Source organism: Oncorhynchus tshawytscha, linkage group LG15 (genome assembly GCF_018296145.1).
Source record: "Oncorhynchus tshawytscha isolate Ot180627B linkage group LG15, Otsh_v2.0, whole genome shotgun sequence".
In the NCBI taxonomy this organism is placed as follows: domain Eukaryota; kingdom Metazoa; phylum Chordata; class Actinopteri; order Salmoniformes; family Salmonidae; genus Oncorhynchus; species Oncorhynchus tshawytscha.
The window spans coordinates 18,683,590-18,710,265 of NC_056443.1; the positions used below are offsets into that span (position 1 = coordinate 18,683,590).

Here is a 26,676-nt window from a genome sequence, read left to right on the forward strand (position 1 = left end):
AGAGAAAGAGAGCGAGGTGAGGGTATCATGGTTTCTGGCTTTAATAATGTACCGATGTTGAGAAACTGCTGACATATTTATAATGGTGGATTATTTCAAGAGTTATACTTCCTTTATAACTTTAGCTATAATGACTATTATTTATGGGTTCAATCTGAATGGAGAATAATCTCATTTCATCTCTTTGTGATTGCATAAGCTAGACAAGAGACCAGATAAGGATCAAGATCAAGATATGGAGGTAACATTTTATAATAACTGTCATGTGTATGACTTTATACATGCAGCTGTTTTTTATATCATATCATTTTTGGGTACCGTACTGTAACAGATTTCCATTAAAATGGCCAAAAATAGCTTTTTAGCTATTTCTAAAGCAATAATTTGCTCGGACTGTCTGGGAGGTGAAAACTGACAACTAGCTTTTATTGGCAGATAGGTTTGAAACTCTCTTTGTTATTGGTCTGTTAACCAATTTACTGCTTAATGATGTCACCATGGAAAGCCGAAACTCCTCTCTTCCTTTGCCATCAGTCTCTCCTCTTTCTCCCTCCTTCTCTTCCCTTCCTTTCTCCCTCCTCTCTCCTCTCCCCTTGCCCTCTTATCCTCGTGTTCTCCCCTTCCTCTCTCACGTCTCTCCCCTTGCCCCCCCTCTCTCCCTTCTGTCTCTCTCGTTCATCTATGTTTACCTCAGTGTATTTGCATAGCTGGCGCAGGGACTTTTCATTGTAACACACATGCGCACTTGTCTGTGCACACATAAGTTGTGTCCTAAATGGTAACCTATTCCCTTTATAGTACACTACTTTTGACCAGGGCCAATTTGGGATGCAACCATGCACACACACACTTACTTGCCTAAAGCATCACTCTGCAATTTTCTGAGCAGTATATCTCATTGAATATCATTTATAAATTCCTCATGTGTTACAGCTCAATTGAATTTGAGAGCGGTTACATTTCCCTAGTGTCATCCCTCAGTTTTATAGCAAACCAAGAGCAGGCTGCTGATTTGTTGTTGTTCAAATGACATATTGTGGCTTTAAATCATGGATGTGACATTATACAGCTGTGAATTAAATTGATGTTAAAATTATGTTCGAAGTCAAAGGATCATGGTTTCAGTTCAGATGTGTTGATGTATGTTGGGTTTCAAGTCAATCGAACAGATAGAAAGAGAAGGAAAGAGCAAAAGGGTAGAGGAGGTGGAGGAGGAAAACAGAAAAAGGTCATAAAAAAGGAGGATAGGAAAATGAGAGATGGACCTGTGAGCGATACAGAGAGCAACAGAGAGGAAGCAGGAGGGAGAGAGAAAAAGAGAGGGGGGAGAGCAAGCAACAGTCAGCCAGACTAACATAAAACAACTTGAAAAACAAAGGTAGGTTACTGCTTTCGACTCTCACTTTTTGTTTTGTTACTGATAGCTGTGATTTTTGTATCACAGTAATTCAAGCGTGTGTGCTATCTTCCTACAAAAAGGGTTCCAAAAGGGTTCTTCGGCTGTCCCCATAGGAGAACCTTGGAAAGTGTTTCCTCTGTGAAAAGGGTTCTTCAAGGAACCTTAAGGGGTTCTACCTGGAACAAAAAGGGGTTATTCAAAGGGATCTCCTATGGGGACAGCCGAAGAACCATTTTAGGTTCTAGATAGCACCTTTTTTTCTAAGAATTTGGTGTAGCCTAGTGTCACAACACTAATAACTGAGACTAGGATATTCAGATAAAGGATCTTAATTTGAGCCAGTTTGCAACAGCAGGAAAAATAATCCTGCAGCAACAGGAAATGTGAATTATGTGATGCGGTGTGATTCTAATTAATGAGCATTTTTTGCAGGGGTTGATGTATCTTTCGTAAATTCAGGGTGATCAAATTAAGATCCTTCATCTGTCCCCATTTGTAAACAGTTATGTAGACCTAAATATGATTTGAAATGTGGAAATGCAGTTTTATTCATTTGTGTTACATATCACTTGAAATGCAGTTGAATATAGTTTTTGTTCATTTGTTTAGAATTCTCCTCATTCATATATTGCACTTTGAGATGGAGAGAGAGAAAGAAGACATGAATGAGTGTCATGATAATTGCTAGGGGTGCGTCACTATCATGTCACAGACCAACAGGGAGGAGGACAGGGAGCGTCAGAACAGACATGGATTCAAATACTATTTGAATACTAATACTACTAATACTAATCTTTCACATTCTTCAAGCATTTGCTCTAGCCTGCCTAGAGTGCAAGATGGGTGGGGTTTACAGATTTGGGACTAGTCTATTGGTTCAATACAGCCGGCAAGGTCAATCAAGCACAATTTAAAATGCTACTTGAACCCAGGTCTGCATTAGTGGAGTCATCAGTGGGTGAAGCAGGGTGGAGTTCCCCTAAACACTGATCTTGGGTCAGTTTTGCATTTCTGTACCTTATGAAAACTTCACTCCTGTCATCAGAGTGAATGAGGAAACACCTTCATCTAGCAGAACTAGTTTAACACAATAGGGAAATGACTGACTGGGAAGCATGTAATCTAACTGGCATTAAAAACCTGACTGAGAGCAGTCAACCAAACAGCCTCATTTATTACTTGATTGAAGAAGAGAAAGGCTGTGTTTAGGACAGTAGTTGTTATGTCCTGGTTTAGCATAAGGGGTTAGTCTAACATTTAAAACAATGTACGCTTTCCAGTAGAATTCTTTATTGGAGAAGAGAAAGGATTGTATTTAGGAAAGTGGTGGTTAGCATTATGGCTTGGTTAGCATAAATAACAAGTGGTTAGCTTTAGCATATGTGGGTAGCATAAGTGGTAATAGAATTATGGTCTGGTTAGCAGTAGTGGTTAGCATGACTTAACACTGAGGATTATGTGTGGGTTTTGGAGTTACTTTTCATCTTTATCCGTTTTGACAGTGAAACATTCCTCCATTTCCACATGGACTTACAGTCATCCAAGGAAGACGACATTGTGGTTGTAGCATGTCTTAGAACTATCCAGGGGACCTGAAGGGACTTTACAGTGACTTTGTCTTTTGTTTGTCCTTCAGTCGCCTTTCCCTGACAACAAGGACATAGAGATAAAGCACCAAAGTACCATGCAGGACGACCCTGAGGGATACTTGGTGATTGGGGGAAACAGAACGGGAGACATCCACAGGACTGGTAGTGGGTTTGCTGGTGGGGGAGATGGGGGAGGTATGGGAGACAGGGGAGGAGACAGGGGAGATGGGCAAGACACAAGCATGGAGCTGAAGGATTTGACCAGCAGCACAACAGACAATGAACATCCGATTGCAGAAGAAGACGAGGACGGTGACATCATAACGCAAAGGAATGACATCACAGCAAAAATGAATGACATCAGGACTCAATGTGATGACTTCGGAGATGAGGTCAACGGTGATTCCGAGAGCCAATCAGCGCACAGTGAGCCTCGGGTCTACATAGAGGTGGGTGTGGCTAAGGTGGAGCTAGCCTCGGGACCACTCAAGGCCCAATCGTCTTTCCAAGAATCTCCGGAGTTCCTGTCCACTGCGAGCACAGGTAACCATGGCACTGACATTAAAACAGACACTTTGATGAATGACAGCACAAAATCCAGCAATGACTCTGATAATGACAGCGCTAAAACGACCACAGACACTTATGACAACTTAGATGATAGCGGCAAAGTCAACAGGGAAGATTCTTCGGACAAAAAGAGTACTGATGCCTTTAAATTAAAAACAAACCCACACAATCACACCTCTGATCTGGCCATGATGGACTCCACAACAACCCTCTGCAGACGTAACCACGACAACTACACAACCCCCGACATCCCGTCCGAAGACACTTCCACCTCCAGATCGGAAACTTCAGTCCCTCTCAATCAATCGGCCCCGGCACCCGACACCACATGGGACGACACCCCGAACGTCAGGGAGGGGGGTGAAGGCGACAGTAGACCGCCCTCACAGAGGAGTGTAGCGGAGGGGGTGTGCTGCTGCTACAGAGCAGTACACAAGGCCTTCATAAGGTCTGTATGATTTTTACCTTTTAAAACTGTATTTTTATTTATTTTGTAGGTCTTTTTTACACTTTATTTTATTCAAACAGCAAGAAATCAAGGAGGGAGACGGACAAGTGGGAGAAACAATGGACACAGGGATTGAACCCCTGTCTCCGGTGGAGAGTAGTACATATGACATATGCCGTGGAATGTTACCACGACACCACGGCTCTGCACTAAACATGCATTTTAAATGTGTACTGTTTGCTGCATAATTCCAGTGTGTGCTTATTCTTCACATTTGTGGAAACCGTCAATTGCATCAAATAATTTAGCCTTCGATGCCATTGATACCAATGTTATGTTGCCTTTATTTAAATAAACCCTTCTCTCATAAGGTGCCTAGAGGAGACACCAGCCATGCTCCCTGGACTGCTGCTGGCCATGGGCTTCTGTGTGGCTATCATCATCCTTATACCAACTACCGGAAGGCTGAAAGAGGTGGGGGGGATAGAGGGGGAGATGGAGGGGTAGGGGGAGGTAAAGGGGAGGTAGAGGGGAAGGAGTATGGACTCTGGGGCTATAATCAATCTCACCCCAGGCACACGCAGGGTGAGAGAGCTGGGGGGAAGGAGGATGTGTGGAGGGTGTACCATAGCCAGGGGTAAGAGCTAGGAGGATGGGGAGGTAAATTAAGGGTTGAGGTGCTGTATTGGATTCTAGATATATTTATAATTGAATTGAACAAACTATTTGCAATTTTCAACCTTCTCAATTTTCCCTTCTCCCTTCTCTTCCCCCTCACCCCTTCTATCTCTCTCCCTGTCGCTCTCCCTCTCCAGAGTATCAGTGTGATGTATGTTGCGTTGTTTAACTCCCTCTCGCTCTCTCTCTCCCGCTCTCCAGAACATCAGTGTCCATGTAGGGGCCCTGTCCGTGGTCTGTGTGGTGCTGTGTTTGAGCACAGCCCTGCTGGTGGCCCTGCCCTGGCTGGCCGTGGTGAGGCGGTGTGGAGGAGCGCTGTCACTTTGCCTCTGGGGGGCCTTGTATGTCACAGCTATAGTCTTCACCTTCACCGGAGGGCCCGTCACCGCATGGGAACAGGTCAGACAGGAAAAGGGGCTGGGTTGAGGTAAGGGTAGGGGGTGGGGTGAGGAGCAGGGGGGAGAATGAATGAGGGGGAGGAGCAGGTCAAGGCCTGTATTCACAAAGCGTCTTAGTGTGCGTGTGCTGATCTCAGTTCAGGTCCTCCCTGTCCATGTAATCTGATTATAATCTAAAAGGGAACACTGATCCTAGATCAGAACGTAGTCTGAGACGTGGCTAGCTGTGGCGGGGCGATGTGGAGGAGCTCTGTCTCTCTGGTTCAAGGTCTTGTGTATTAAATGTATCTTAATATGAATTCTATATCTGTCCATGTGGTTTATCAAACTTTCTTTCACTGTCTCTCTCTCTTTCCCTCCCTTCCTCCCTGTACAGGTAGCGTTCTTCCTCTTCCTGTCTCTGTGTGTGTACACGGTGCTGCCCCTGTCCCTAGCCTGGGCTCTGATGGTGGGCATAGGGACCAGTGTGTCACACATCATCATCATCAGTGTCTATGTTCCCGTCACCAGGCCTAACACACCAAACCTGGCAGTGCAGGTAAAAGAAACACAGTAGCACACACACACAGTAGCACACACACACACACAGTAGCACACACACACAGTAGCACACACACACAATAGCACACACACACAGTAGCACACACACACACACACACACACACACACACACACACACACACACACACACACACACACACACACACAGACACACAGTAGCACACACACACACACACACACACACACACACACACACACACACACACACACACACACACACACACACACACACACACACACACACACACACAGTAGCACACACACACACACACACACAGTAGCACACACACACACAGTAGCACACACACACACACACAGACATAGATAGACACACGTAGACATACACTACCGTTCAAAGGTTTGGGGTCGCTTAGAAATGTCCTTGTTACTGAAAGAAATGCACATTTGTTGACCATTAAAATAACATCAAATTGATCAGAAATACAGTGTAGACATTGTTAATGTTGTAAATGACTATTGTAGCTGGAAACGGCTGATTTTTAATGGAATATCTACATAGGCGTACAGAAGCCCATTTACAGCAACCATCACACCTGTGTTCCAATGGCACATTGTGTTAGCTAATCCAAGTTTATCATTTAAAAAGGCTAATTGATCATTAGAAAACCCTTTTGCAATTATGTTGGCACAGGTGAAAACTGTTGTTCTGATTAAAGAAGCAATAAAACTGGCCTTCTTTAGACTAGTTGAGTATCTGGAGCATCAGTATTTGTGGGTTCAATTACAGGCTCAAAATGACCAGAAACAAATAACTTTCTTCTGAAACTCGTCAGTCTATTCTTGTTCTGAGAAGTGAAGGATATTCCATGCAAGAAATTGTCAATGGACAAAAAATTAGCTTTTCTTTCAAAAACAAGGACATTTCTAAGTGACCCCAAACTTTTGAACGGTAGTGTAGATAGACACACACATAGACATAGATAGACACACGCACACACACATAGATAGACACGCACACACACATTGATAGACACAGACACGCAGACACCCTATTCACACTATTGTGCCAACGCAAATCAGATATTTTCTTTATATATTGTCATGGGGATTTGGTTCTGGCAACTTTAAGGGTTGTGTACCCATGAAGTCCAGCACAGTAGAGCTTGGTTTGTCTCAGCTTGGTGCCGTAGTATGAAAGAAACACCCACACTAAATGTGCTGCAAATGGAAAGGTCACAGGCAAACTCTTGCAAATGAGCTGCAGAGAACGAAAGAATGAGTGACAGTAAGCACACAGACACACTCATACACACACATTTGCATCATCTGATACCATCCCAATTCCAATTCGCCAGGACACTGTGTACGCTAGCACAGTCCACAACACACTGTTTCCTATATTGTTTGTGTGTCTAAGTTCAGCTTGGTGCGACATGGCGATTCTGTTGTTTTACTGAACAATGATAAGTAAGAACCACACCTGCTATGCTGCTCTGCCCTTTCTCCTTTTGTCCCCCCTATCTCTCTCTCCTTATCCTCTCTCCCTGTCGACATGCCCGCTCTGTCTTTCTCACTCTCCCTCCCTCCCTCCATTTCCTACTCTCTCATCTACTCACCCAACCCCTCCCCCTCTAACCCCCACCTCTAACCCCCCCCTCTTTCCCTCCCTCTCGCCACTCCCTCATTGCAAATAAGAATTTGATCTTAATTGACTTGCCTGGTTAAATGTTGTTTTTTTTTATATATAAAAACGTCTCTCTCTCCCCCTCCTCCCCGCTCTCCCTCCCTGACAGCTGGTGGCCAATGCTGTGTTGTTTTTGTGTGTGAACTGTGTGGGAGTGTTTCACCTGTGGCTGACTGAGCATGCCCACAGGAAGTCCAGTAAGAAGAAAGAGAGGTTCAGCGCCATGCGCTCCCAGAGGGACATGCAAAAACACCAGCAGGTAGCTGAATCAATTAAACTTGTTCAGTTCAATTCGGTTCAGTTCAACTCAACTCAATACAATTCTATAGTCCTATTAATCAATCCCCTTAAAGCCCATCAAAGGGCATCCTCTTCCAAGAGAGCTTTCAGTCATAGATGCCCATCTTTATGACCTGCATGCAAACAGTCTGCTACTGTAAGTCAATAGTTTGATAATTTAATCAATGAACACACAAACCCTCCTCATGCCCCTCCCCTTGACAACAGGAGCACCTCCTCCTGTCCGTGTTGCCACGATATATCGCCATGGAGCTGAAGACGGAGATCATCAAACGACTGTCGGAGAATAAAGAGAAAGGACAGAACTTTCACAGTCTGTACATCCGGCAACACAAAGATGTCAGGTGAGGAAATGTGCGCTTATACACACAATACATAACATGACTGTTAAATAGCCATCACTAGCTGGCTCCCACCCAGTTACGCAACCCTGCACCTTAGATGCTGCTGCTCTAAATATATGTAGACTTGGATTAAATGGCCACTTTAAGAATTGAACACTAGTCACTTTAGTAATGTTTAAATAATGTTGACATACTGCTTTACTCATTTCATATGTATATAATGTATTCTATTCTACTGTATTTTAGTCAATGCCATTCCGACATTGCTCAATATAATATTTATATATTTCTTAATGTCATTCTTTTACTTTTAGATTTGTGTGTATCGTTGTGAATTGTTAGATACTACTGCATTGTTGGAGCTAGGAACACAAGCATTTCACTACATCTGCAATAACATCTGCTAAATATGTGTATGTGACCAATAAGATTTGATTTAATGTGATGAATATAACCTTGTCTGAGACCTGGGCCAGGATTCATAAAGTGTCTCAGAGTAAGAATGCTGATCTAGGAACAGTTTTGTCTTATATAATCATAATAAACAAGATTACACGGAAAGAGGGGGCCTGATCCTAGAGCCTGAGGACTTTTGTTAACTTCCAGGTTTTTATCTGTGAGGGCTAAAGCAGACCTAGTCCAGGGTCTATACCTGGTCACTACCATCCCTGTTGTGTCCTTCACTCTCTAGTATTCTGTATGCTGACATTGTGGGGTTTACTAAGCTGGCCAGTACCTGTTCTCCCGAGGAGCTGGTGGGAGTCCTCAATAAGCTCTTCGGCAGGTTCGATGACATTGCCAAGGTGAGAGCTTCCCTTAACCAATCAGTCACTCACCTTTCCCCTCACCTTACTCTGGGCTGGATGTATAGGTATGTTTTGGCTAGCTAGAGATTCTCTCAACACAATATCTCAACTACAGGTCAATGGATCCTTATGATGTAGTGCAAATTTACTGAGACAACTTGACTATTATTGTCTCTCTCGCTCTCTCCCTATACCCTATACCCATCCACCCTTCCCCCCCCCCTCTCTCTCCAGAAGAACGAGTGTTTGCGTATAAAGATCCTGGGTGATTGTTACTATTGTGTGTCGGGTCTGCCAGACCCCATCCCAGCCCACGCCAGGAACTGTGTTCAGATGGGACTCAACATGTGCACGGCTATCAAGTCAGTCTGCCAATCAATTCATCAATAATTCAATCACTGCTCTCCATCACCACTCACATAATTCTCCCCTTCATCAGTATTTAACTGTCATTCAATATGTGTCAATCAACTCCATGTGTATCACCTCTGAGAATCACTTTAGTGAATTGCTTATACAGATTATTCTATAAAGTTATTTCATTTTATGATAACATGCAAATATTTAAATTATTAATCTCAATCACATGTGCTTATCTACTTTATTAAATTTAGACATATTTCTGACATATCACCTTGTGATGCTGCCATAAATATGATTTAATGCAAAAAATTGTTGAACACAATCTGTATGACATTGGTTTGAGGTCCTGGCTGATTGTTATAACCATGGTTATAACCATGTCATGTCCGGGGGCGTATGTCTTATGGCCAACGTGACATGGTGTGATGAAAGAAACATACAGGAACTCAAATCCTTCTGTTCACCTGATTTAGAATTCCTCACAATCAAATGTAGACCGCATTATCTACCAAGAGAATTCTCTTCGATTATAATCACAGCCGTATATATCCCCCCCAAGCAGACACATCGATGGCTCTGAACAAATTTTATTTAACACTCTGCAAACTGGAAACGATTTATCCGGAGGCTGCATTCATTGTAGCTGGGGATTTTAACAAGGCTAATCTGAAAACAAGACTCCCTAAATTTTATCAGCATATCGATTGCGCAACCAGGGGTGGAAAGACCCTGGATCATTGTTACTCTAACTTCCGCGACGCATATAAGGCCCTGCCCCGCCCCCTTTCGGAAAAGCTGACCACGACTCCATTTTGTTGATCCCTGCCTACAGACAGAAACTAAAACAAGAAGCTCCCACGCTGAGGTCTGTCCAACGCTGGTCTGACCAAGCTGACTCCACACTCCAAGACTGCTTCCATCACGTGGACTGGGAGATGTTTCGTATTGCGTCAGACAACAACATTGACGAATACGCTGATACGGTGTGCGAGTTCATTAGAACGTGCGTTGAAGATGTCGTTCCCATAGCAACGATTAAAACATTCCCTAATCAGAAACCGTGGATTGATGGCAGCATTCGTGTGAAACTGAAGGCACGAACCACTGCTTTTAATCAGGGCAAGGTGTCTGTTGACATGACTGAATACCAACAGTGCAGCTATTCCCTCCGCAAGGCTATTAAACAAGCTAAGCGTCAGTACAGAGACAAAGTAGAATCTCAATTCAACGGCTCAGACACAAGAGGTATGTGGCAGGGTCTACAGTCAATCACGGACTACAGGAAGAAACCCAGCCCAGTCACGGACCAGGATGTCTTGCTCCCAGGCAGACTAAATAACTTTTTTGCCCGCTTTGAGGACAATACAGTGCCACTGACACGGCCTGCAACGGAAACATGCGGTCTCTCCTTCACTGCAGCCGAAGTGAGTAAGACATTTAAACGTGTTAACCCTCGCAAGGCTGCAGGCCCAGACGGCATCCCCAGCCGCGCCCTCAGAGCATGCGCAGACCAGCTGGCCGGTGTGTTTACGGACATATTCAATCAATCCCTATACCAGTCTGCTGTTCCCACATGCTTCAAGAGGGCCACCATTGTTCCTGTTCCCAAGAAAGCTAAGGTAACTGAGCTAAACGACTACCGCCCGTAGCACTCACATCCGTCATCATGAAGTGCTTTGAGAGACTAGTCAAGGACCATATCACCTCCACCCTACCTGACACCCTTGACCCACTCCAATTTGCTTACCGCCCAAATAGGTCCACAGACGATGCAATCTCAACCACACTGCACACTGCCCTAACCCATCTGGACAAGAGGAATACCTATGTGAGAATGCTGTTCATCGACTACAGCTCGGCATTCAACACCATAGTACCCTCCAAGCTCGTCATCAAGCTCGAGACCCTGGGTCTCGACCCCGCCCTGTGCAACTGGGTACTGGACTTCCTGACGGGCCGCCCCCAGGTGGTGAGGGTAGGCAACAACATCTCCTCCCCGCTGATCCTCAACACTGGGGCCCCACAAGGGTGCGTTCTGAGCCCTCTCCTGTACTCCCTGTTCACCCACGACTGCGTGGCCATGCACGCCTCCAACTCAATCATCAAGTTTGCGGACGACACAACAGTGGTAGGCTTGATTACCAACAACGACGAGACGGCCTACAGGGAGGAGGTGAGGGCCCTCGGAGTGTGGTGTCAGGAAAATAACCTCACACTCAACGTCAACAAAACTAAGGAGATGATTGTGGACTTCAGGAAACAGCAGAGGGAACACCCCCATCCACATCGATGGAACAGTAGTGGAGAGGGTAGCAAGTTTTAAGTTCCTCGGCATACACATCACAGACAAACTGAATTGGTCCACTCACACAGACAGCATCGTGAGGAAGGCGCAGCAGCGCCTCTTCAACCTCAGGAGGCTGAAGAAATTTGGCTTGTCACCAAAAGCACTCACAAACTTCTACAGATGCACAATCGAGAGCATCCTGGCGGGCTGTATCACCGCCTGGTATGGCAACTGCACCGCCCTCAACCGTAAGGCTCTCCAGAGGGTAGTGAGGTCTGCACAACGCATCACCGGGGGCAAACTACCTGCCCTCCAGGACACCTACACCACCCGATGCTACAGGAAGGCCATAAAGATCATCAAGGACATCAACCACCCGAGCCACTGTCTGTTCACCCCGCTGCCATCCAGAAGGCGAGGTCAGTACAGGTGCATCAAAGCTGGGACCGAGAGACTGAAAAACAGCTTCTATCTCAAGGCCATCAGACTGTTAAACAGCCACCACTAACATTGAGTGGCTACTGCCAACACACTGTCAATGACACTGACTCTACTCCAGCCACTTTAATCATGGGAATTGATGGGAAATGATGTAAATATATCACTAGCCACTTTAAACAATGCTACCTTATATAATGTTACTTACCCTACATTGTTCATCTCATATGCATACGTTGATACTGTACTCTATATCATCGACTGCATCCTTATGTAATACATGTATCACTAGCCACTTTAACTATGCCACTTGGTTTACATACTTATCTCATATGTATATACTGTACTCGATATCATCTACTGTATCTTGCCTATGCTGCTCTGTACCATCACTCATTCATATATCCTTATGTACATATTCTTTATCCCCTTACACTGTGTATGACAGTAGTTTTTTTGGAATTGTTAGTTAGATTACTTGCTCGTTATTACTGCATTGTCGGAACTAGAAGCACAAGCATTTCGCTACACTCGCATTAACATCTGCTAACCATGTGTATGTGACAAATAAAATTTGATTTGATTTGATTTGATTTTGATCCTGTAGTAAACTACGGGAGGCTACTGGTGTGGAGATCAGTATGAGAGTGGGTGTGCACTCCGGCAACGTTCTCTGTGGCGTGATTGGTCTACAGAAGTGGCAGTACGACGTCTGGTCACATGACGTGACTCTGGCCAACCATATGGAGTCTGGGGGCATGCCAGGGTAAGGAACCAGGAAATGCATTTGCTTGTGTTATAATCTGTGTTATAAACTGTTATAAATGTGTAATAAGATGACATACATGTGTTATAAACAATTGTAAATGTGTAATAGACATGTTATACATGTGTTATTATGTTTGTGTGTGATATCTTTACGCAAATATACTTTCTGCAAGTGTGTGTTCAGGAGGCAATGCACAATTTAACAGATCATTCAGATAGAAACACCTTACGTAAAAGAAATATGATTGTTTGCCATACAGAATAAAGAATTGTGCCAGTTCTAATCATTACATTTCTATTTGCAATGTTACCCACCCAAGGCGTGTCCACATCACAGAGGAGACACTGGGACACTTAGCTGGGGTGTACCAAATGGAGGACACTGACGGGGGAAGCCGGGATGCTCTGCTAAAGGGGAGGAAAACCTACCTGGTGATCGACCCCCATAAGGAAGACACCACCTCTAAGAGGAAGGAAAAGGTGTGTGCAATGTGCATGTTTTAGAAAGTCTGTCCTTGTATCTGTGTGTGTGTGTATGTACGCATTTAAATTCGCTTAGATGCCTGCACCTGTACAAAAATGATGTGTGTGTACATGTTTCAGCATGTGTGTGTGTGCATGCATCACTGATGTGTGTGCGTGGCTGTGTGCGTGGCTGTGTGTGTGTGTGTGTGTGTGTGTTTGTGTGTGCGTGCATCCCTGACGTTTGTGTGTGTGTGTGTGTGCAGTGTGATTAAATCATTAAGACACACAAATGACTGGAGGGAGCCAGAGATCAAGCCTAACCAGAAGAAAAAATACCTTTTCCCGACTCTCTTCCTCCTGTTGCTGCGGAGCTTCGCGGATTCTGCTGTTACGTTCCTAATAGGCTACACCAGGGGTCGGCAACCTTTTCCATTTGGAGTGGCAATTTATCTTACCATTTCTACCAATCTGTGTGCCAGTTATGATTTTTATATGCACATTTTCATGGAACAGTTACATTTCATTTATAACAAAGTCTTCATATATCAAAATCTAAATTCTGAAAGTAACTTCTATTGCCATTACCAACTATGTAAAATAGTCTACATAAAGCCAACAAATAAAAACATTGCCACCTGCAGGTAGAAAATATCCTGATAAAAATAAATATCCTATAAATCAAATTGGCTCAGCCTGGCCTGCCTGCAAGGAACTTGAAATGTTGTATCAACAACTAACTGAGGTTGAAGCTGTGCTAGCAAACTTGCAACGTTGTATTAAATATTCTGGGCTCTCAGAGTTTCCGCTCCAGTGAGCTCCAGAAAGACAGTTAGGCCTATTTTATGAGGTTTCCACCGGATCAGAGCATTACACTTCTCTCCCCATTTCACTCTATCGAAAGAGAGCTGGAAAGATTTTTCAAATAGGCTACATTGAGGAACTGTTGTCACTCTCAACAATGGATGTAAAAACAGACTTGCTGTTTGAGGTGAAGAAAAAATTAATTTGAGAAGTTCCACAGTGGTGGTGAGTTAAGACAATCAGAAATACTATCAGATCCCCAAATGGGCACATTTATAGGCCTACATTTGTGCGCAGGCCAGGTAGCCTAGCCTATAATCAGGTGTGTGTCCTTACTCGACATTGACAGGAGGGCTACAAACAAACGACAATGAACAAATTGTTAATTCTGAAATGGATGAATTAAACAAAAACTTGTTCCTCACAAGTGTAGCCTAAAGGTTGTGTCCACTCAAACATTGAGAACGGTAAAATACTGTAATAATAATATACTGAATGTATTAACATAAATTACCATAACCAAAAAAACAAAAAATTATGAGAATGAACAGTAAATATACTACTGGTGATACTGGTGTGCCATCCCCACGGCCTCCACTGAGACAGGCGTCCACTGAGACAGGCGTGAATCAGACTGTTGCCTCATGTGCTAAAAAGAAAAGATATACTGTATATATTTTAGACTGTTCGGCTAATAACATTTCTGTCGACGAACAGCAGCCTATCGACCAAACAATCAACCAGTCAACTAAATGGGGTCAGCCCTAGTGTACATGCCTGCATCCCTGATGTTTGCATGTGTTCCAGACAAACATCCTGACGGTCAGTGGTCATAAGCAGCGAGCCTCAGTGAGGATGTCTCAGTACCTGCAGTCCTGGCAGACCATCTGTCCATTCTCTGACCTCAGCAACCCTGAGGCCACACCCACCCAGCTGCCAATCAACCCGACCTGCGCCAGCACGAATCAATCACAGCCATCCGCAGTGAGTAATGTACCTGTTGAACCCGCCTACCTTCTCTGTTCTCACTCAGACACGTATACACACACACTCAACGCTGATCCACACTTATGCCATTCACACAGAATCATGCCAACATGCATGACAAACTTTCACAAACACACACCCCATATCGCATCCCACCCACTCATATACCTAAGTAAGTCACATACCAGGGTCATAAGGCACCAAATGGAAGTAAACTCACCTGGACTTGTCCAACAAGAAACACACATTTTAAAACGTTTACCATTGTGTGCCCTAATGAACATGACCCTGTTAGTCCCTTCTACCTTCTCCGATTACACACACATGCATGACATGCTTTCACAAATACAGACACCCTAAATCTTTCTCCCACTCGTTCTTATGCCTTTCATGAACATATTGCCTTAGCAATCCTAACAATGTTCACAAAAGTATTTTTTCTCTCTTTTTTCACTTCTGTCAATCTTTCAATATTGGCAGAGTTTAATCGTACATATTCAGAGTGAACTCGAACATTGTGTGTGTGTGTGTGTGTGTTACAATCAGAGGAAAAAAAACTCTAGACCACCTTTACGAAACACACAGAGACGCGTACAAAGCTCTCCCTCGCCCTCCATTTGGCAAATCTGATCATAACTCTATCCTCCTGATTCCTGCTTACACGAAAAAACTAAAGCAGGAAGTAGCAGTTACTCGCACAATACGGAAGTGGTCAGATGATGCAGATGCTAAGCTACAGGACTGGTTTGCTAGCACACACTGGAATATGTTCCGGGATTCTTCCGATGGCATTGAGGAGTACACTACATCAGTCACTGGCTTCATCAATAAGTGCATTGATGACGTCGTCCCCACAATGACCGTACAAACATACCCCAACCAGAAGCCATGGATTACAGGCAACATCTGCACTGAGCTAAAGGGTAGAGCTGCCGCTTTCAAGGAGCGGGACTCTAACCAGGAAGCTTGTAAGAAATCCCGCTATGCCCTCCGACGAACCATCAAACAGGCAAAGCGTCAATAGAGGACTAAGATCGAATCGTACATCACCGGCTTCGACACTCGTCAGCTGTGGCAGGGCTTGCAAACTATTATGGACTGCAAAGGAAAGCACAGCCTCGAGCTGCCCAGTGACACGAGCCTACCAGACGAGCTAAATTACTTCTATGCTCGCTTCGAGGCAAGCAACACTGAAGCATGCATGAGAGCACCAGGTGTTCCGGACGACTGTGAGATCACGCTCTCCGTAGCCGATGTGAGTAAGACCTTTAAACAGGTCAACATTCACAAGGCCGCAGGGCCAGATGGATTACCAGGACGTGTACTGCGAGCATGCGCTGACCAACTGGCAAGTGTCTTCACTGACATTTTCAACCTGTCCCTGACCGAGTCTGTAATACCAACATCTTTCAAGCCTGCCATCATAGTCCCTGTGCCCAAGAACACCAAAGTTACCCGCTGAAATGACTACCGACCTGTAACACTCACGTCTGTAGCCATGAAGTGCTTTGAAAGTCTGGTTATGGCTCACGTCAACAACATTCCCAGAAACGCTAGACCCACTCCAATTTGCATAGCTCCCCAACAGATCCACAGATGACGCAATCGCTATTGCACTCCACACTGCCCTTTCCCAACTGGACAAAATGAACACCTACGGGAGAATGCTATTCATTGTCTACAGCTCAGCGTTCAACACCATAGTGCCCTCAAAGCTCATCACTAAGCTAAGGATCCTGGGGCTCCCTGTTCACCCATGACTGCATGGCCAAGCATGACCAACACTATCATTAAGTTTAACGACAACACAACAGTGGTAGGCCTCATCACCGACAACGATGAGACAGCCTACATGGAGAAGGTCAGAGACCTGGTAGTGTGGTGCCAAGATAACAACCTCTCCCTCAACGTGATCAATACAAAGGAGATAATCGTAGACTAAAGGTAAAGGAGGACCAAGCACGCCCCCATCCTCATCGACGGGGCTGTAGTGGAGCGGGTTGAGAGCTTCAAGTTCCTTGGTGTCCACATCATCAACAAACTATCATGGTCCAAACAAACAAAGATAGTCATGAAGAGGGCACAACAACACCTTTTCTCCCTCAGGAGACTGAAAAGATTTGGCACAGGTCCTCAGATCCTCAAAATGTTTGACAGCTGCACCATAGAGAGCATCCTGACTAGTTGCAGCACCACCTGGTATGGGAACTGCTCAGTCTCCGACCACAAGGCACTACAGAGGGTAGTGCATACGGCTCAGTACATCACTGGGGCCAAGCTTCCTGCCATCCAGGACCACTATACTAGGCGGTGTCAGAGGAAGGCCCTACAAAATGTCAAAGACTCCAGCCACCCTAGTCATAGACTGTTCTCTCTGCTACCGCACGGCAAGCGGTAACGGAGCGCCAAGTCTAGGTCCGAAAGCTTCTTAACAGCTTCTACCCCAAGCCATAAGACTACTGAACAGCTAATCAAATGGCTACCCGGACTTTTTACATTGACCAATAGCCTCGCTACTGTTATTTAATTACTATATTTTCTTCTTTTCTGTTTATTTTACTTTAGTTTATTTTAGTTAATACTTTCTTAACAGTTATTTTTCTTAAAACTTCATTGTTGGGAAAGGGCTAGTAAGTAAGCATTTCACTGTAAGGTTGTATTCGGCACATGTGACAAATAATATTTGATTTTGTGTGTGTGTGTGTGTGTGTGTAGGATAGACCACCTACTCAGACCGATTCCAGCAGGTAAACATGCATTTCCATTTGACTTAGAATTATTTTCCAATTGTTGTATAAGTGTAATTTAAAATAATTAATCAAAATAATCCCTCCTTAGTACCAGTCAGGTCCTGGATGACGGCATAAGAGGGTCGTTAGATACTATTGACGGTGCAGGGTAAGTGTTTTTCCATATCTGTAAGATCTTTGTTGTTTTCAGTTATTTTCTCCACTATATGTCTCCTCTCTTCTCTTATTCTATCTATCACAGGCGGAGAGAAAAGAAGCTGAACTGCTTCACGCTGTTATTCAATGACCTAAAGCTGGAGAAACAGGTGGGAGTTTTAATGCTGCTGTTTTTCATTTGTTGTGTAATAGTTGTGTTTTGTGACATGTCCGTGTGTTGGATTTGTCTTTTGAAGTGTGGTGTTAATGTCTGTGTCGTATGTTGTGATCGGTCTAGTATAACAGTACACTCCTAAAAATAAGGCTGCTTTGTGGTTCTATATAGAACCCACAAATTATTTGTTTATCCAATCGTTTAGTTATTGTATGAGGATCAATTTAGACAAAATGCTGACTGTACAATTTAGCTATCTGACAAAAATGATATTGCCAGAACTGTTTTATCAAGCTAGTGAGCTAACAACGAACTAAACTAGCAAGTTCAGTTCATAATGAACAATTTCAGTTGAAACTGGTTAAGGAGAGGTCTGGGTTCACTTTAAAAAAAACGGACTGCCAAATCACTAGCCCTGATGCCAATACAGGTCCCGTTTGGCTAATATTTCATCTGTCAGGATCATGGCTGCATTTCAAACACTTAATTAACAGACACACACACCCTCTCCCCTCAGCCCTCAAATTAAGTGGACACATCTGATAACGTTTCATGATGTCTGATGAGTATACACTTACAGGGCAAGGGGCGAGGGAGGGAGGAAGGATTTTTTTATTTTTTTTTATGGACCGAAATTCGTCATCCCACGATGATTGTGTTTTCAACCACCGGTAGCTTGTGGGTGCTTTATATGCGCGGCTGTCACGATCGTCGTAGTGATGTGAATACATCTTTTTAATGAAAAACGAAAAAACACGAAGTACACTAAACAAACAAAATAACAAAATAACAAACAAAATAACAAAAAAACAAACAAAATGACTAACAAACAAACAAAATAACTAACAAACAAACTAACTAACTAACAAACAAACTAACTAACAAACAAAATAACAAAATAACAAACAAACAAAATAACAAAATAACAAACAAACAAAATAACAAAATAACAAACAAACAAAATAACAAACAAACAAACAAAATAACAAACAAACAAAATAAACAAACAAACAAAATAACACACAAACAAACAAAATAACAAACAAACAAACAATAACAAACAAACAAACAAACAAAATAACAAACAAACAAACAAAATAACAAACAAACAAAATAAACAAACAAACAAAATAACACACAAACAAACAAAATAACAAACAAACAAACAATAACAAACAAACAAAATAACAAAAACAAAATAACAAAATAACAAAATTACAAGACGACCGTGACCGCTATCAAAACTGAGTGCAAACATGCAACATCACATAGACAATAACCCACGAACCACAATACAAAACAGGCTACCTAAATATGGTTCCCAATCAGAGACAACGACAAACACCTGCAACTGATTGAGAACCATATCAGGCCAAAACACATAGAAACAGACCAACTAGACATGCAACATAGAATGCCCACTCATATCACACCCTGACCAAACAAAACATAGAAACAAACAACGCAAATAATGGTCAGAGTGTGACAGCGGCAGTCAATTATGATTGCATGTCTACTTTTATTAACTATATCATCATTAATATATGCCTACTGTATGAAAGCTAGCAAATTAATTAGCTACCTAACGTTAGCCTGCTTAGCTGGAACTTTTGAAGAAGGAAAATGTTTGATTTCTACAATTTCCAAAAGCTAACCAAACAAAAACATAATTACTTTAATGAGACATGTTTATGCATTAGTAGCACAATTTGTAACTTATTTACAATAGTTTTTACTTACACTTGTATGTTGACTCCATATTGATGTTGAGGTTTTAAGTTTTGGCAGACTTTTCTTAGCGGATTTACAGTCATCGCGAATTGAAATATGGGGCGTTTCAGGCCCCGAAGTGAACATAAATGTACACTCTCAAACTCCATTAAAAACGAGGGCTGAGGGGCTTATGTTGCAAACTTCCCTTGCTTGGCTAATCATTTGGACCGACGACAAATATGGCCATGGGGATTCCCCTAAGGGCATAAGGCGAGGATAAGTGGACGAGGGTGTGTCTTTTATGAATTTGAAATGAAGCCCATGTCTGTTCCCTCAGCCCCATGTTCCCTCAGGTCTAACTTCTAAACCAGGGGTCGTCAAACCAAATGAGAGGGAGAGCCATTTTTCAACTTCATGTCGTCACCAGTGATTCAATATTTCAGTAGGTCCTAGGCCATATGAGTTGACACATTTGATCCAGTCATTATATAAATGTATTGAGTAGATGCTGAGATCCATTTTTTTCTTCTTCTGGAAATGCAATGCAGGCAGCTGTAATATTGACATAGTGATTGAACATGTTCAGTAGGTCCCATATCCTTACATGAAATAATCAGCATTTTCTACATTATAACTATAAGCATTTGAGCCAATTTTGATTGGAATTAGTTCATTGGGGAACATAGGGCTGAGGGAACATAGGGCTGAGGGAATATAGGGCTGAGGGAACATAGGGCGGACCCCCTTCTGTCAAACTTGATTGCAGTTTCGGCAGCACTGACAGCTATATTAATGACATGACATTTCCAAACCTATTATGACTGACTGTTGTGTTAGTTCGGTGTATCTGCTGTAATGGTGGTGTACCTGTTGTTGTGCCTAATTTATTAGTGGGAATTATATCTGAGTTGTGTTTGGTATTATAGGGTTGTGTGTTGTCTGTGTAATGATATAGGCTAATGGTGTTGTCTGTTGTGTGTGTGTGTTGCAGTTTCGTCTCTCAGAGGTCAAAGGTCTACACCAGTCAGTAGGCTGCATGGCTCTCATCTTCGTGGCTCTGTTTACTGTCCAAATGCTCGTCTCCCAGAAGTGAGTATCCCGTGTGCGTGAGGTACAAACACCTTTCAACGCACATTATGCACGCACAAAAACACAAACACATACTACTGCTGTTTTGATGCAAATGCCAACGTCACAATGCAAACTCATGCAAATGGAGCAGAGAACGGAAGAAAAAAGGAATTTGCGTTTTGCACTAACTGTGAGCATCAACCACAAACAACATCCAGATAAAAGGAGAGAGGGGGGGACGAGGTGTCGAGAGCCTGAGGACCGAATGGAGAGAAATTGAGAATTCATTTCATTGCTCTCGCTCTTTCTTTCTTTCATTCTCTCTCTCTCTCTCTCTCTCTCTCTCAGAAACTTTCACATGGCTGTGTCGTATGGCGTCACCTTCCCTGTTCTAGTGTTGCTTCTCTCTGTGGTCTGCACGGGACACCTCAAGGTAACACTAAACCTAACCCCAACGACGGCTCAACCCTAGCTGCATGTTTCTCTTGAACATTTCCACTGTTTGAGTGTTCTAACCAGGTATTGTCTGTGTGGGTGTTTTTAGAGATGGCGCTCTAAAATCCCTCTCAGTCTACAGTGGGTGACGTCGCTATCGCAAGGAGTGGCCACAAGGCCGGCGGCACGTTTACTGCTGGTCTGCCTTTGTCTACTCATCACCTTGCTTATGGCCATACTGAACTTTGTGAGTCAGCACACACACACACACATACGCACAAATATATAAATCCACGTACATTGGCACACTCTGACAGATACACACACACTTTGACCCATTGTGTTTTTCACCCCCCCAGTTCTTTCTACCTGGAGACAACTGTGCCTCCAACTCGTACAACACATCAGAACTACAGAACCTCAACCTGTACACCGTCCCTGTAAGTACCAATCAACCAATCAATCAAACTGCATTTGCATGTAGTGTAATGGATACACTTGTCACACAGTGCATAAAACTACACTTGGGCCTATTATCGGTAATTGGTAATATCAATATATTTTTCACTTTCTCTTCTCTCCCTCTCTCCCATCTGTGTCTGTCTGTCTGTCCATACCCCCCTCCCCCACAGTATTACCTGTACTGCTGCCTGCTGGCCATGCTAGGTGTGGTGGTGTTTGTGAGGACGTGCATGTCCGTCAAGGTGTTGCTCCTCACACTGGCTGTAGTAGTCTACCTGTCTCTCTTCCTCTACGTCTACGCACCTCGCTCAGACTGTTACATGGCCCTGCTCTACAACGATACAAAGTGAGACTAACACACACACACACGTTGTTCTACAACAGTCCTTCTCAAATAGTGGGGCGGAGCGATGCCAGGGGGGGGCGCGTGTGACCCCGGGGAACATGCTTTTTTTTGCCGCAGGGAATAGTTTTTTTTTTGCACCAAACAAGAGCACACAGCACAGAGCAGGAGATATGAAGTGCAGATAACAAACCCTTAAGAGACACCATGGAAAAATATTTAACAGGGATGAAAAGAAAGGCGGAGAGAGACGAAGATAATGAGACAAACGTAAGTCTCCCGAAAGCTAAGACGAGGAAATATGACGGAGCGTATGTAGCGCTTGGCTTCACTGTGACTACGGTGGGAGACGAGGAAAGACCGGTATGTTTACTGTGTCTACAAATGTTGGCAGCGGACAGCATGAAGCCAAATAAATTAAGGCGTCACTTAAAGACATTACACCCCAATCACGCAGATTAGCCGCTTGAGTTTGTTCAGCGAAAATGTGCCGAATATTGCCAACAATCGTCCCACTTTGTAAATGCTACTTCAGTAAACCAGCGAGCACTGTTAGCATCCTATAATGGGCGTACCAAATTGCTCAGTGCAACAAAAAAAACATTCCATAGCAGAGGAGCTGATACTGCCTCCAGCATTAGACCTGGTCTCTGTCCTGCTGGATGACGCAAGTGCTGCAAAAATAACAACTATCCCTCTGTCCAATGACACTGTCGCCAGACGTATAAATGACATTGCTAACGATCTTAAAGAACAGCTGGTAGATCAACTCAAAGACAAATGCTTTGCCTTACAGTTCGATGAAGCAACTGACAGCAACAAAGACTGTTTGTTTATCTCTTATGTACGTTTTGATATGACAAACTCCCTGTGTGAGGATCTACTTTTTTGTAAATATATCAGAGACAGAGCCACAACTGAAGAGCTATTCAAAATGCTGGACTGCTTCCTGACTGAGAATGGGCTAAAGTGGGAGAACTGCATTGGTGTTTGCAGTGATGGTGCACAGACCATGGCAGGGATGAGAAAAGGACTTCGGGACTCATCAAGAAGGCCTCACCTAATGCTGAGTGGACACACTGTGTTATACACAGAGAAGCACTGGCATCAAGGCACCTTTCCTGACATTGTAGGTGTAGTCAATTTTATAAAGACCAGACCACTAAAAACAAGAGTCTTCTCTGCTATCTGTGAAGAGATGGGAGCTGAACATCAAGCTGTGCTGTTTCACAGTGAAGCAAGGTGACTGTCACGAGGAAAAGTCTTGTCCCGAGTTTTTGAGCTCAGAGAGCATATAAGAACGTTTTCGGAGCAGGAGCACAAGTATGACCTCGCAGAAAAATTTAGTGATGAGAACTTCCTGGCAAAACTGGCCTACCTGAGTGACATATTTGGAAAGCTAAATGAACTAAATCTACAGCTTCAAGGGAAAGATAAACTCCTCCCTCAGGTCACAGACAAGATCAGCTCTTTCACTCGAAAGCTTGCAATGTGGGGCAGGCGACTTGATGAAGGAAATACTGATTCATTCGAGAACCTGCATGAATTTGTTGACACTACTGACTATGATGCCACCTCAGTGATCCCACATATTAAGGAGCATATTTCATCACTGATGGGATTCTTTAAAAAGTACTTCCCTGAAAACAGTTCCCAATATGACTGGGTGAGAGATCCTTTCAATGAACCAGCTCCAACTGGTTTCAGCTCTGCAGAAGAGGACCAGTTCATTGATATGATGTCTGACTCCACATTGAGACTGAGGTTCACATCACAGACACTGAGTGAATTCTGGCTGAGTGTAGAGAGGCAGTATGCACTCTTAGGGCAGAGGGCCATGGGCGTTCTTCTTCCTTTTGCAACATCTTATCTTTGTGAGACTGGCTTCTCTGCTGTTGCTGCACTGAAGACCAAGTACAGGTCCCAGCTAAACATTGAGCAGGAGCTGAGAGTTGCAGTATCATGCTTCAAACCCCGCTTCGAAAAGCTGTGCTCTGCAAAACGTGCTCATTGTAGCCATTAATCCTGAATTCCTCATTTTGATTTTAAAAAATCAGCACAAATTGTTTTATTAATTTTTGTTTTATAGGTCAAAGTGTTTCATATATTGTGCTCCTGAGTTAATGTTGCTGATCAATTTTAATTTATTATTATTTATTGATTATATTTCATTTTATTTTTCAATATCAAATGGTCAAAAAATGTTTACAGTTGAAATAAGAATTGATTTGTTTTTTTTACATTTCAGGCAAATTGATGCACTTTAAGTCTTTCCTGTTACAGACTAAAAAACAATGTTAATAAAGTTATTCTTTGTTGTAAGTTGATCTATATTTCTTTTATATTTCTTTTTATTTCTTTCTATATTTCTCTTCTTTTTTTATATTTTTTATTTTTTTGTTTTCTTTAATGTTAATAAGGATACAATGTTTTGCAGAGGTGTACTTATAACAATTTTATAGACAAATTATACTATTTACAGTCGCGGCGGAGAGTTGGGGGGCGCGAAATGTTTACTTCTTCCTGGGGGGGGGGCATAACACCAAGTTAGACTGGATAATAGATAGTAACATGTACAGTTGAAGTCAGAAGTTTACATACACTCAGGTTGGAGTCATTAACACTCGTTTTTGAACCACTCCACAAATGTCTTGTTAACAAACTATAGTTTTGGCAAGTTGGTTAGGACATCTACTTTGTGCATGACACAAGTAATTTTTCCAATAATTGTTTAGAGACAGATTATTTAACTTATAACTCACTGTATCACAATTCCAGTGGTTCAGAAGTTTACATACACTAAGTTGACTGCCTTTAAACAGCTTGGAAAATTCCAGAAAATGATGTCATGGCTTTAGAAGCTTTTGATAGACTAATTGACATCATTTGAGTCAATTGGAGGTGTACCTGTGGATGTATTTCAAGGCCTACCTTCAAACAGTGCCTCTTTGCTTGACATCATGGGAAAATAAAAATAAATCAGCCAAGACCTCAGAAAATAAATTGTTGACCTCAATTTCCAAACGCCTGGAGGCCTAGAAACCTGACTCAGTTACACCAGCTCTGTCAGGGGGAATGGGCCAAAATTCACCCAACTTATAGTGGGAAGCTTGTGGAAGGCAACCCGAACGTTTAACCCAGGTTAAACAATTTAAAGGCAGTGCCAAATAGTAATTGAGTGTATGTAAACTTCTGACCTGCTGGGAATGTGATGAAATAAATAAAAGCTGAAATAAATAATTTTCTCTACTATTATTCTAACATTTCACATTCTTAAAATAACGTGGGGATCCTAACTAACCTAAGACAGGGAATTTTTACTAGGACTAGATGTCAGGAATTGTGAAAAACTGAGTTTAAATGTATTTGGCCAAGGTGTATGTAAACTTCCGACTTCAACTGTACACCTGCACTTACACACACACACTTTTAGTAACTGCCCGATACACTTTGGTGTTACGGAACCTAACACAGAGAGTATCTCAATACATTAGTCAATGAAGCCTGAGGCGGTGTTATCTCCTTAGGCCTTTGTATGGGCTGCTTGAATAAATAAAGGGAAAATGCTACTATCGTCTGGGATTCACATTCTGGACTCAGAAAAAAGCTATGAAACTCTAATAACCTGGACTGAGTCAGACCAGTATATGCGTGTTTGTTTGAGTACGTTTCAAGAAAGACTGTGGCATGACGGAGAGAACAAAGGAGAGAGGGATGATTACAAAGTGTCTCAAAGTGTGTGTTTACGTGTGTGTGTGTGTGTGTGTGTGTGTGTGTGTGTTCCCACAGGCCTGGAGTCCTAAAGGAGCCTAAGATCATGGCTGGAGTTTGGCTGTTCATCTTCTATTTTACATGCCTGATACTGGCACGACAGGTAAGGAGACGTGTCTGTGTGTGTGTTCATATGTGCGTGCTTGCTTTCAGCATGTGTACGTGCTTGTGGCGTCCATGCCTTTCTGCTTGTATATGTGTTTGTGTAAATTTACTCTATGCGTGTGTGTTTAAATTGTGTGTGTGTGTGTTTAAAGTGTGTGTGTGTGTGTGTGTTTAACGATGTGTGTGTTCGTCAGGACGAGTTGGGCTGTCGCGTGGAGTTCCTACTGCAGCAGTGTTTCAGAATTGAGAGGGTTGAGATGGAGACCATGGAGAATGTTAACAAACTACTACTGAAGAATGTCCTGCCTCTTCATGTAGCATCTAAATTCATGGGCAAGACCATACGCAACCAGGTAAGTCAACGTGTGTGTGTGTCAGTGTCAGACCTGGGTTCAAGTACTATTTGCGATCATTTTCAATACTTTCGCTGTGTTTGATTAAGCTTGCTTGTTGCAATGGAACCAATAGGAAAAAAAACACTTACCTGGCACTCCAGGCAGGGTAAAGAAAGTATTTGAACGATATAAAATAGTATTTGAACCTAGGTCTGGAGAGTACAGTGGGTAGTGGTCAGTGAGGCAAATGGGCTCCACGGCCAGCAACAATGCTGTAACTGTGTTAGGGCCACATCATGCTAAAAATCACATGTAAATGACCATGCAAATACCAAGGCCTTGGGTAGGACGAAGCGAGGCGTCATTATTGTGTGTGTGTGTGTGTACATGCATATAATATGTTTGTGTATGTGTTGGGATATGACGTGTGTGCTTGTGAAATGTGTGTGGGTTGTGATATGACGTTATAACATGTTTTGTGTGTGTGTGTGTGTGTGTGTGTGTGTGTGTGTGTGTGTGTGTGTGTGTATATAA

At 43.1% G+C, this 26,676-nt stretch overlaps 1 protein-coding gene across 1 annotated transcript in view; it reads left to right on the forward strand.

The window, feature by feature from the left end:
• The window catches only part of LOC112215078 (adenylate cyclase type 4-like), a 39,530-nt gene continuing 12,854 nt past the window's right edge, over positions 1-26,676 (forward strand). The window contains exons 1-23 of the mRNA XM_042298234.1: positions 1-16; positions 204-241; positions 3,036-4,006; positions 4,378-4,480; positions 4,886-5,083; positions 5,459-5,620; positions 7,398-7,547; positions 7,796-7,932; positions 8,624-8,735; positions 8,973-9,100; positions 12,434-12,592; positions 12,915-13,074; positions 14,668-14,844; positions 17,563-17,594; positions 17,686-17,745; positions 17,839-17,902; positions 20,612-20,709; positions 21,040-21,124; positions 21,236-21,373; positions 21,486-21,566; positions 21,759-21,934; positions 25,721-25,805; positions 26,002-26,160. Of these exons, the coding sequence (XP_042154168.1) occupies positions 236-241; positions 3,036-4,006; positions 4,378-4,480; positions 4,886-5,083; positions 5,459-5,620; positions 7,398-7,547; positions 7,796-7,932; positions 8,624-8,735; positions 8,973-9,100; positions 12,434-12,592; positions 12,915-13,074; positions 14,668-14,844; positions 17,563-17,594; positions 17,686-17,745; positions 17,839-17,902; positions 20,612-20,709; positions 21,040-21,124; positions 21,236-21,373; positions 21,486-21,566; positions 21,759-21,934; positions 25,721-25,805; positions 26,002-26,160 (3,441 nt within the window). The 5' untranslated portion in view covers positions 1-16; positions 204-235. The remainder of the gene's footprint in view (positions 17-203; positions 242-3,035; positions 4,007-4,377; positions 4,481-4,885; positions 5,084-5,458; positions 5,621-7,397; positions 7,548-7,795; positions 7,933-8,623; positions 8,736-8,972; positions 9,101-12,433; positions 12,593-12,914; positions 13,075-14,667; positions 14,845-17,562; positions 17,595-17,685; positions 17,746-17,838; positions 17,903-20,611; positions 20,710-21,039; positions 21,125-21,235; positions 21,374-21,485; positions 21,567-21,758; positions 21,935-25,720; positions 25,806-26,001; positions 26,161-26,676) is intronic.